The following is a 12,554-nucleotide window of genomic DNA, read 5'->3' as shown; positions in this document are numbered from 1 at the left end:
TATCATTCTCTACTTTTGTGAATTGGAAATTTTTCATAATAAATAGTTAAAAATAAAGTAGCACAGATCTTATGTACACCAGGTTCTAAGTGCTGAATGGCTCTGATGTTGATAAAAGATGTAATTGCTATCAGGCTGAATTGATTTGTGTGATTCTAAGAAAAATAAATCCAATTGCTGTAGGAAAATGGCTGAAGGACTTTTTCTACTGACCAAGGAAATATTATATTGAAGTGAGAGTTCGGAAACTGTAATCAGAGCTCTTCTCTTGTTACAATTTTACCTTCTTTATGGTTAGGATCCTTTCATGCCTGATGGAACATTTATACACAGAGAAAATGGTGGAAGATTGTGAACATCGACTCTTAGAGCTGCAGTATTTTATCTCTCGGGATTGGAAGTGAGTATTTTGAACAATGTAAGGCACTGATTTAACCTGTTCTTATGTGTTGTCAGAGAGAGAGAGAGAGAGAAAGAGAGAGAGAGAGAGAAGGGGATTTAGTGCTGGGCTTTGAAACTAGGGCTTTGTACAGTCTGTACCAAGCATCCCTGTGCACCACTGCTTTGAAAATCAGGGTCAGAATGGTTCTGATACCACAAACACTATCTAGAAAGAACTCTGGCATCTGTGGGGTCAACAAAACCATCTTGACATGACATTAGGAAGATGATAATGCATTTGTGTCTATTGATTTGCACTGGGTATGGGAATTTGTTTTTATTTCTTTTTCTTTTTCTTTTTTTTTTTAAAGAGAGAGTGAGAGAGGGGGACAGAGAGAGAGAGAATTTTAACATTTATTTATTTTTTCTTAGTTCTCGGCGGACACATCTTCGTTTGTATGTGGTGCTGAGGATCGAACCCGGGCCGCACGCACGTTAGGCGAGCGCGCTACCGCTTGAGCCACATCCCCAGCCCCTGTTTTTATTTCTTTACTGTTTAAAGTTATTGAATTTATTCTATCTTGAGAGATGACAACTTGATTCTTTAATTCCCTTCTCATCCTGTTAGCAAAAAAAAAGGGGGGGGCTGACATAGGAGAAGGATCTCTGTTATAATCAGAATCATTGTGGTTTATTGGCTGCATTTCCATCCTCCTTCCATGTTTTGTTTTCTTTCCCACTTCCATAGCCACCTGTACTGGGTCACACTACTTTGTAAGTTTAGGTGCTTCCTGATTCAGTTGTTTAAGCTACTGTATTGTGGTCATTAGCCTTTTCTGGTGACTATATTTTGCCTTCAGTGTTTTAGTAGAAATTACTTGAAGATCCAATATGTTTTTATTTCTATCCCTTCAAATTAACTCAGGAAAGGACTGCAGAAAGCTGGGTGGTAACTGCCCTGTGCTTCCTCAGGCCCTCAGAACTGAAATAACCAAGAGTACTGAGTATGCCCCCTTGATCAAAACTATGGTTTCCCCTCTTTATTCTTTCCCCCATGATCAAAAAATTACTTCATAGTCTTAAAAGTGTCTTCTTAAATATTAGCTTCTCTCTTCCCATTATGTAGCCCTTCCTCACAGTTAACAATATAATGTGGAAAGAATCAACACTCCCTTGATCTGATTTAAAGAAGCAGGCTCATCATCTAACCCACTGTCCCAAGATTCAAAGTTAAATGTCATGTTTTATAATTTTATAAATATATTTAGGTAAACTAAAAGATGACTGTTTTACCTTGTATGGGAAAAGAAAGAGGAACAGTATTACTAGAGAGAAAGTTGAGTAGGAGACATTTTCCTCACCTTTCTGGATCTGGTCTATCAGAGAGGAAGATGTATTTAGTGACAAGTTGTGAATTTCTTGGTGGCTATAATCCTGGCTTTCCTTTGTGACCTAGACATGTGAATGCTGAGTCTTACTGTAACGTTAGGTAACTTCCATAACCAAGATAAAATCTTTGAGGTAGAAAGTGGACTTCAGTATGAAGTTAACAAACTTCTACAGATTGACTACCATGTGTCCACTAAGAGCAGCATTCAGGAACATACTTCTGCTTACCTACTGTCTCTGCTATTCTGGAGGTGATTATCAGTGAGTACATCAGCAAGCATCTGCTGAAAACCCATAGCCTGTCTGAGAAGGAAAATTGTTACTCTTTGTCTTCTAGGCTGGATCCTGTCCTCTACCGCAAGTGCCAGGGAGATGCGTCTCGTCTTTGCCATACCCATGGTTGGAACGAGACCAGTGAACTTATGCCTCCCGGAGCTGTGTTCTCTTGTTTATACAGACATGCCTACCGCACTGAGGAGCAGGGAAGGAGGGTATGCAATCAACTTTGGTTTCTTTCTGTCATTTGTTTTTTGTTTGTTTGTTTTTGTTTGTTTAGTTTTTTTTTAAATATTTTTACTTATAGGTGTACACAATATCTTTATTTTACTTTATGCGGTGCTGCGGATCGAACCTAGTGCCTCACGCATGCTAGGCGAGCACTCTACTTCTGAGCCACAACCCCAGCCCTGTCATTTGTTTATTTGTGGGGAGGATGTTGTTGTTCTTCTAGAAAGTTGTTCATTTAGCGAGCATCCCTGCAGTTGCTCACCCACTTCTTTTCATCTGATTATGTTTTTAACGAAGTGAGTGGGTGAACATATCCAGGTTTTTTCTTTAAATTACTAAAATCTGAATCATAAATGGACAATTAAAATTCTGGTCCTAACTTTATTTAGCTTTAAAGATCCATTAGAAGCTTTTAGCCAGGATACAAATGGTTCTTAAGGCTTTTGCCCCTGACAGCTGAACACAAATGCCTGTACTAATGAGGCTTCTCTGACAATGCACCAGTTGGAACAGAAACTTCCACACCCCAGTCTCTTGGTATTTGCCCCATTGCTGCTTTTGGGTGTGGTTTTTGTGTATCCTTGGCTCTCAGGCAGCATTGACTGCCTGCTAGTGCCTCACTGGCATCCTGGTTGCTCTCCAGAAGGACTTTTTTCACACCTTCTGGGAGACCCCTACTTGCATACATGTCAGTTCTGCATTTGTTAGGAAAGCGTGGCATTACTTCATGAGCTTGTTTACAAGTACCCCTTCTGAGCTCAGTGCCCAGATCTATCTGACTATCTAGGATTCAAAAGAGGAGGACTGAAGTAGAAAAATGTACTTCAGTTGCTATTAGTCTAACCCAGTTTTCTACAGCTATGTAAGAAAACATGGGACTTGTTTTACATTTTACTTCGTGTAATGAGCCTCTCATTAACTACAGGGGCTCCCAAATCCTGGCATCTAGCTAGTCACTATAGTAGGAGGTTCTAGCTCTTACAAATGAAGAAAGGGATGGAATCTGATATGCTAGCTTTTTTTTTTTTTTAAATAAACACTTGAAGTATTGAGGTGAAATTCACAATATAAAATTAACCAGTTTAAAGAGAAAAATTCAGTGGCATTTGAAAAATACATTAACAATATTGTGTACCACCAGCTCTGTCTAGTTTCAGAATATCACATGACTCCAAACACTAAGAAATTAAATCTATATTTCTTGCCTTAGGTGTGCTGCCTTCTTTAGGAAGAGACATTTAAAGTACCTGTCAATGACAGTTTTTTATGGCCCTTCCAAAACTATCAGTTTCCACCTGCTTCACCTCTACTCATGCCATATAATTCATCTAGAAGAATCTGGCCTGGTCTAACTGGCTCCTGCAGTTGCCTGCCTCATTGTGAGGAACTGAGAATGAACTGAGCTCAGATGGAACTTAGTTCTCCTAAATCAAGTGTTATTCTTCCTGAAACAGATCTGATATTCTCTCCTACCCATAGAATGGCAAGTTAACTTTGCAAACCAGAAACTAACTTACCTGATCTGTATGAATTCAATTCATTTTTTAAAACATTTTTTTTAATATTTATTTTTTAGTTGTAATTGGACACAGTACCATTATTTTATTTATATGTGGTGCTGAGGATTGAACCAAGGGCCTCCCACATACTAGGCGAGTGCTCTACCACTGAGCAACAACCCCAGCCCCTAATTTAATTCATTTTTATCAGGATATTTTATTATGTTAAATATATGATCATACTTCTAGAGATATGGACTTTTAAAAGGCTCCTGGAACATGTAATTCTTATTCTGGAAGAGATTTGAGGTATAAAGTTTGGAAGATAAACTACAGAGATATTTTTTAGTTTCCTGAGAACAGCTTTGCTCTGTCTGGTGTCTTCATGTATATGTTTTGGTACTTTTAAAGTAAATTGTTAATTGATTGTCACATAGCTCTCCCGGGAGTGCCGAGCTGAAGTCCAAAGGATCCTACACCAACGTGCCATGGATGTTAAGCTGGATCCTGCCCTCCAGGATAAATGCCTCATAGATCTGGGGAAATGGTGTAGTGAGAAAACAGAGACCGGGCAGGTAGGCAACTGGGCTTCCTATTTGTTTTTTACTGTTAATGGCAATGTTTTATGACTTACAGTGAGATCCATCTTGGTGTTTGCTTTACAGCCTTGATTTATTATACTATTCGTATTCTCTGTAGAAGAAATCCTCAGGAAAATGTTCTTTGGTCTTTATATCAAGAATAATTGTCTTTTTCCCAAGTAGCTACTTTTTTTCTATATTATGGTTACTATATTTTGTAATTGATTATTTTCCCTCTTTGTGTTGGTTCTTACAAGGCTTAGAGCCAAAGGTTCAGCTACCTCTAACTAGCATATAGGATTTCATAGTAGGCCTTCTTGTATCAGGCTTGTTTATTGCTAGTTCCATTCCACTTTTCTTTTTTTACTCATTTTTAATTTTATTTTATCTTGCCTTTTTATTCCTGTTCTCACCTTTATAAACCACATTAAATCCTTCTGAAATAAGCAAAGTATTATTCATATACAAATATTGGTATGTATGAATAGTGTGCATGCCCCAGAACAGCACAAGATATCTGGAAATGGAATTATTTTTTCCACCTAGTTGACCAAATAGAGGCTCAGATAAGTAAAATGTTTTGACTACTTTCCTAAAATTCATGTTTAATCTGAGTGAGGTACTCATTCCCTTGTGTTATAAGCTCCCTGTAGAAAGTGCAAGGAACCCAGGGCCTCTCACATGCTAGGCAAGTGCTCGACCACTGAGCAACAACCCCAGCCCCGAATTTAATTCATTCTTTATTAGGATATTTTATTTATTTATTTATTTTCTTTAAAGATTGATGTGGCTTGAGCCACATCCCCAGCCCCATTAGGATATTTTATTATGCTGAACGTATGATCATACTTCTAGAGATACGGACTTTTAGAAGCCAAGAGTTACACAGGCTGGGAATAGTTCCTTAGGATCATGTGCCTGGTTTGTGAGGGAAAGGGAAAAATGGTACATGACTGGAGGTTACCTGGAAAGGAAGCGTTTTTTCTGTCATAAAGCAGGATAATCAGCAGTGAGAAATAGCTACTTGTTTAAAGCCACATTAATATTAGAATAAGGAGTGAAGTCAGGCTGAATTTGTACAACTATAAAGCCCTTTCTGGAATTAAAGTATTAAAAAGCCACATGTATAGGAATTGGACATTTTAAAGAAGCAACGTGGCTGCCTACTAGGTCTATTTTCAGCAGTCTGCTGCCTGAATGTGCTGTAGTTCTCAGGGTTTACTGTTAGAAAATGCCCAGCCCCATTAGGATATTCTGCTGCATCCAGTGGAACAAAGGACTTGTTGATATGGGATCCTGGGGAACAGTTTCCTTCATATTCCTCTGTAAAGTAAACATTTAGGAAGCTGCACATATTCACTGAGCAGCTAAACCTAAGAAAGGACTCCATAGATGAGGTTTTTTTTCCTTAGCCATTTATTTATTTTACTCCCAAAAGGTTATTGCATTTATTACATTTAGGTTTTCCCCCCTTCCATTCTGATTATTGTATAATTCCTTCAACCCTTCTCCTCTCTTCCTATTCTAATTCTAAAACAGAGAGATTCCTGCAAAATGGTCAGTACATTAACCTGATCCCTTTACAGCACTCTTCTGAGAAGTAGCCATATTGCTTTGGAAAAGTGAGCTGATGTTGCACTTAAACCTCTGCTCCTCTAAGAGGAAAAATAATATACTAAGGCTACAGGGAAGCTTCAACTCAGTTTCAAAAGCATGGACAAAATAGCTTTTTAATATTTAAACTCTAGCGTGCTCCCTTCTTTTTAAGTTTACCTTAGAGGATCCTTTTAATAAGTGCTAGATCCTTTTAATGTGAATCCTAGATCTGACTTGTAGGAACTTTAAGCTCTACCCTGTATTCCAAGTCCTCTGTCCCCATCTACTTTGCCCATGCAGAGTCTTAACATAATTCATGCCTTTCACTATGAATTTATTGTCCTGTGATCATTATCAAATTGCAGATTTAATATGGAAGGTAAAAAAAAATAATCAAAACACAGATTAAGGAGCTGGGGTTGTGGCTCAGTGGTAGAGTTCTTGCCTGGCATATGTGAGGAACTGGGTTCGATTCTCAGCACCGCATATAAGTAAATGAACAAAGTAAAGGCCCATTAAAACAAACAAACAAACAAACAAAAAAAAAAACAGATTAAGCCAGGCACAATGGCACACACCTCTAATCCCAGCAGCTCAGGAGGCTGAGGCAGAATGATCACAAGTTCAAGGCCAGCCTCAGCAACTTATACTTCTCAATAGTGAAACCCTGTCTCAAAATAAAAAATGGATTGGAGATGTGGCTCAGGGATTAAGTGCCCCTGGGTTCAATTCCCAGTACCAAACAAACAAACAAACAAAACCCCACAGATTAAAAGGGGAATGGCTGGGCTGGAGATAAAGCTCAGTTGGTAGAGTGCTTACCTTGCATGCATAAGGCCCTGGATTCAATCCCTAGCACCACACACACACACACACACACACACAAAAAAAAAAAAAAAAAAAAAAAAAAAAAAAAAAAAAAAAAACCTGGAGTGGCAGGGTGTTGACAGAATGGAATAAAAGCCTGATAAGATGTTTAGACTTTGAGGATCTTGTTGGACTTCTAGATTTGGCCTCCTGTAATATTTGCATTTCTCTACTCCCTTGGCCCCCTTAAGTACCCTGCTACAGAGAGTAATTATCTTTTCAACAATCTTAGTTTGGTGAATCAAATTAAACTTTTGTGTTCTATTCAGTGAGATAGTGATAGTTTTAAGAGGAAAAGGAGGACCAGTTCAAAAGAAGTAGAAACTGGTATTCGCAACTTCTGTTGTTTATTTATGGGACTGATGAATACCAAGGGCTTGCCTTTTTATGCACAGGAGCTTGAGTGCCTCCAGGACCATCTGGATGACTTGGCTGTGGAGTGCAGAGACATAGTGGGCAACCTCACCGAGTTAGAGTCAGAGGTAAGCCATATGCAGCTCCCTGGAGGAGATGGGCCTGCCAGCAGCCTGACCTTTTTGCTCAGTTCTGTTTCTGTACTCTTGAGAATATAGGTCCTCTGTCAATCAGAAGAAACCTAATCAGACCCTCCCCATTTGCTTCGTAAAAAAGTTTATTGGGTTGTTTCCTGACCCCTTCCCTCATTTCTCTAGAAAAACCCTGGATGCATTTGGCCCTTTGGTTTTCTTCATAGAGTTATCATAGTGACTGGACCCTTAAGAAAAGCTAGCTCCTACCCCTCTGATCTCTGAATCTCATTCAAGAGTAATCTAAGTGTTCCTCATCTCTTACCCTTCTTAGCTCTTTTAGTTAGGTCATTTGTAATTTTCAAATGTAATAAAGTAAAAGCCTGGGGCTGCCAGTTACACTTGACATTTGAACACATGTTTAGCCCTGTTCCATCCTGAAACCCACTAAAATATCAAACATAAGATTTAAAATCTTCATAGGCACAGGCATGTTATCCAGAACTACAGAGATTATTACTGTGGTGGGGAGACAGCCAAAAATGCTAAACTTCTCTTATGGGGGCAAAAATAGGTAATTGTTCTTTTTTCATCATAAGCCTTTTTAGTACGATCTGAATTGTCAAAATTGGCATAACATAAAATTACATTTCTCGATCAATCCTTCTTTGCTTTCTAGTTTTCAAAAGCACATTGCTTTCTCTCATCTTGGGTCATCTCCATTCCCATTCTCATTGTCCCTGTGGGCTGATGAGGACATTCTCAGTTTGTCACTCTTGATGGAAGATGTTACTTCAGTCACTAGTGCTACCCTCTGTTGCTCTGTTTAAAGGCATTTTAGCAGGTGTTCACCAGAGCAGTAGCTCATCAACTGGTCTAAACTCAGTGATCTGGATTATGAGCTTGTAAACAAAATCCAGTTACGCTGTTTTCATTTTGAACTGTGTGGTGTTTTGGAAACACTCTAGTATCATCATCCCACCTTTCTTAATTCTGTATCCTCTTTTGTTCAGGTACAAGGGGAATCTGCCTCTAGAAAATTTGCCTTTTAGAATATAATGAAGAAACAGTTCAGTGTATTTCTGGAACTGGGTAACTTAAATACTAGAATAGTTTTTAATGCACATACTGGATTATTTGCCCATTGATGCTCCTGATTTAGAAGGAGAAGCTGCTATTCTTCTACCCCTGGCTTTTTCTAAAGCAAAAAGATTAATCTCTTTAATCTTCTACAGGATATTCAAATAGAAGCTTTGCTGATGAGAGCCTGCGAACCCATAATTCAGAACTTTTGCCATGTAAGTGATGTCTGGAGGAACAAGAATTAGAAATAGAACCAAATTCATTGGGACTCTGGTCCTGAGGGTGTTGAACTTATCTCTGTCTTCGGCATACATTCCTCCCAGGTGACAGGCATCTTTGACAAGTGAAAGCTGAAAACATGCCAGGCATAGTGGTGCATACCTGTAATCCCAGCTACTTGGGAGGCTGAGGCAGAAAATTGCAAGTTCTAGCCAGAGCATCTTTGTGAGCATAGGTCTCAAATTTTTAAAAAGGGTGAGGGGTGTAGCTCCTGGTAGAGAACCTCTCTGGTATCCCCAATACCACCAAGGAAAAAAGTTGGAAATGTAAACAATAGTTCAAGAGAGAAGGCCCACCCTGGCAAACTTTGTTTGATTAGCCTTTGTAGGTGACAATGTATGTGGGTAACATTGGTAGTAGAGATGCCTTCTATAAGAAAAGATACAAAAAGGACGCCCCTTAGTAGCATGGTTGAATTGTTAGCAGTTGTAATAATGACTGACTTTTCATATCAGCTATACTTCAATGTTGAATGAATTCTGTTACTTTATTACTTACTCATTTGTTGAACTACCTAAATTGTGGTAATAAAACACACCTAGGAACTTTTAGGACATGACATCCAGGAGGCTATTAGATATTATCTCAAAAGCCAGCTGCTGGCATCATGTAAGGGCACTGAGTAAAAGCCCTCATAGTATATATTCTTGCCTCATGTACAATTTGGTGTGTAAATTTGTCCCACTAAATGTTTATCTTTTGTAATTTCTCAGACTTGCTTTGAATAATTTGGGGGCTGGGGTAACTGGGGATTGAACTCCAGGGCACTCAGCCACTGAGCCACATTCCCAGCCCTAGAGACAGGGTCTGAGTTGCTTAGCGCCTCACTTTTGCTGAGGCTGGGTTTGAACTTGCGATCCTTCTGCCTCAGCCTCCTGAGCCACTGGGATTTCAGGTGTTCACCACTGTACCCGGCCTTACTTTGAGTAATTTTTTAAAAAATATTTTTTTAGTAGTAGGTGGACACAATACCTTTATTTTTTATATATGTGGTGCTGAGGATCGAACCTAGGGCCTCACAATGTGGGATGAGTGCTCTACCACTGAGCCACAGCCCCGGCCCTGAATAATTTTTGATTTATCTTTTTTATGAAAGCTTATAGAATCAATCCTATTTCACTTTTCCCAGAATAAGCTATAGTTTTTATTCACTTAACCGTTGCAAATGAAGTGTAAGTATGTGCTGTTTTCCCCAGGATGTGGCAGATAACCAGATAGACTCTGGGGACCTGATGGAGTGTCTGATTCAGAACAAACACCAGAAGGATATGAACGAGAAATGTGCCATTGGAGTTACCCACTTTCAGCTGGTCAGTGACACTGGCCTGTCAATTTCCTATCTTAGCTGCTTGGTTGACTACTGAACCTCTTCTTCTTTTGGAACATCAGAACAACTCTGCTGTTCCTAAAAAATCATTTTTTGCCAAGTATATGTCCTATTTTAACTATTCTCAATAAATATAGTTTTTATCTAATGTGATTAAACACTTTGTTAGGCTCCTTGACATCAATGATAAATAAGACATGGTCCCTTTTCCTTAGGGAGCATTTAGTCTAGGGAGAATAGAGATAAGTAAACAGGCATTTCCTGCGCCAGTCACAGAACTCCTGTGAGATGGGTAGGCTTCTCCTTTAATGATTAGTGTCCCTGGAATCTCTTGTTTTCTGTTATCTGTTCAGTACAGAAGCCTTTTTTTCTTCTAAATCATGCAACCCAGATCTGATAGTTGAATAAAAAGTTAGACTATACTTTGTGGTTACACAGGTGACTAAGAAGTGTTTTGGTATAGCAAGTGCTTCCTTCAGGGAAAATGAAACTAGTAACCTGAGCACATTGACCTCTTCTCAGACATGTAGACCACCTGCCTGCATTCCATCAGGTTAATGAGTACCCCTGCCCTGTGGACTCTAGATTTGAGTAAGACAAAGACACAAAAACAAGTGTACAAATGACTGTACAGTCTCAGGATGAAAAACTGAGGCAGGGGGTAAAGGGTGAAGGAGAAAAGGGGTTTCACCAGGAGGTACTAGAATAGAAACTTGAATGAAGTGGCAGAGAAAATCCCAAAGTCCTCAAGACAGGACAGTTATGCAGGGTCCCGTGAGCAGGCTTCTGAAAACTGTATGATCAAAATGTCACCCACCACTATTGACCACAAAGTGTATAAATTAGGCACAGTATGAGATTAGTATGAATAATTTAAAATAAAAAAGAGTAGAACAAAATAATAAAAGTTTTATGGATGATTTTTCTATCTCAATCTCTCTCTCTCAGTCTCTCAATCTCTCTCAATACTATAGATTTCAGCAAAATCACAAAGCTTCTGATTTTCTTTCTCATCATCTTTCAGGTACAGATGAAGGATTTTCGGTTCTCTTACAAGTTCAAAATGGCTTGCAAGGAAGATGTGTTGAAACTTTGCCCCAACATAAAAAAGAAGTATGTACTTCTTAATTGATCTGTTAGCTGCTAAATGACTATCCAGGATATCGGGCAGTAGCAGAAGCAGCCCTAGAGATCTTCTGTGCCTCTTCTTTGGTAGTATAGCCATACACTTGGATTGCCTTGACAAGTCGTCTTCATAGCTCCCCAGAAGAACTCCTGGTGTGGGAGTTCTCATAAGGAGATACCATAGGCTATGGGGACATCATTAATTTTTCCAGGTTAATTGGTGAAACAGATGCAGATTGTATACTTAAGAAGTAAGCTTCAGGGCTGGGATTGTGACTCAGCGGTAGAGCGCTCACCTAGCATGGGCGGGCGGGACCCGGGTTCCATCCTCAGCACCATGTAAAAAAAATAAAGGCATTGTGTTGTGTCCATCTACACCTAAAATATATATATATATATATATATATATATATATTTTTTTTTTTTTTTTTTTTTTTAAAGAGAGAGAAGAGAGAATTTTTTAATATTTATTTTTTAGTTTTCGGCGGACACAACATTTTTGTACGTGGTGCTGAGGATCGAACCCGGGCCGCATGCATGCCAGGCGAGCGCACTACCGCTTGAGCTACATCCCCAGCCCAAAAAATAAATATTAAAAAAAAAAAAAAAAAAGAAGTAAGCTTCAGTTGAGAGGAAAGGTGAACTTTTTCCCAGCATCATCTCATTAGTCACCTCTGCTAAAAAATAGCCACAGCTTTTACTGAGTTAGATATCTGGAAGAAACAGAAGCTTGCTTAACTTCAGAATTAGTTCTTAATTAGGATGCTGATAGACTCTAGCAGCATTAATATCCAAATTCTTCTGTATTGTTTTTTGAAAAGGCATACTTCTAGAACATATTTCCTCTCGTATAAACCAGGTTCCCATTTTGCATGGATTTCTGTACTTTCTAGGAATAAGTTTCATAGAATCTCCAAGACACAGGCCCAGGATTCAGAGCAGCATCCTCTGTGGTCCCTTGTTTGTTGAGCTGTCCTCGTATACATGTCCTTTTAAAAATGTGATCAGCATTTAGGCTGATTCTTTTTTTTTTTTTTTCTTTTTTTAAAGAGAGAGTGAGAGAGGAGAGAGAGAGAGAGAGAGGGAGAATTTTTTTTTAATATTTATTTTTTAGTTCTCGGCGGACACAACATCTTTGTTGGTATGTGGTGCTGAGGATCGAACCTGAGCCTCACGCATGCCAGGCGAGCGTGCTACCACTTGAGCCACATCCCCAGTCCTAGGCTGATTCTTTTTATGACATTAGGTTGTCCCTCTCTATCAGCAGGGGATATATTTGAAGACCCCCAGCAGATGCCTAAACTACAGATAGTACCAAACCCCATATAGATGCTGTGTTTTTTTTTTTTTACTCCTACTTACCTATGATAAAGTTTAATGTGTAAATTAGACACAGTATGAGATTAATATAAATAATTTAAAATAAAACAGATTA

The 12,554-nt window shown here is 38.9% G+C and overlaps 1 protein-coding gene across 3 annotated transcripts in view; it reads left to right on the top strand.

Moving 5' to 3' along the window:
- Window positions 1–12,554, top strand: part of Glg1 (golgi glycoprotein 1) — a 123,177-nt gene that overhangs the window by 90,594 nt on the left and 20,029 nt on the right. For 2 of the 3 annotated variants that reach the window (XM_021721734.3, XM_005318423.4), the window contains exons 10-16: window positions 299–400; window positions 2,108–2,261; window positions 4,214–4,351; window positions 7,216–7,302; window positions 8,541–8,603; window positions 9,864–9,977; window positions 11,019–11,107. In XM_021721734.3, coding sequence (XP_021577409.2) covers window positions 299–400; window positions 2,108–2,261; window positions 4,214–4,351; window positions 7,216–7,302; window positions 8,541–8,603; window positions 9,864–9,977; window positions 11,019–11,107 — 747 coding nt within the window. The remainder of the gene's footprint in view (window positions 1–298; window positions 401–2,107; window positions 2,262–4,213; window positions 4,352–7,215; window positions 7,303–8,540; window positions 8,604–9,863; window positions 9,978–11,018; window positions 11,108–12,554) is intronic. The other variant, XM_078032662.1, reaches the window with a different exon arrangement.

This window comes from Ictidomys tridecemlineatus, chromosome 15 (assembly GCF_052094955.1).
Source record: "Ictidomys tridecemlineatus isolate mIctTri1 chromosome 15, mIctTri1.hap1, whole genome shotgun sequence".
Classification (NCBI taxonomy): Eukaryota; Metazoa; Chordata; class Mammalia; order Rodentia; family Sciuridae; genus Ictidomys; species Ictidomys tridecemlineatus.
This window is presented reverse-complemented; position numbering and strand designations above follow the sequence as displayed.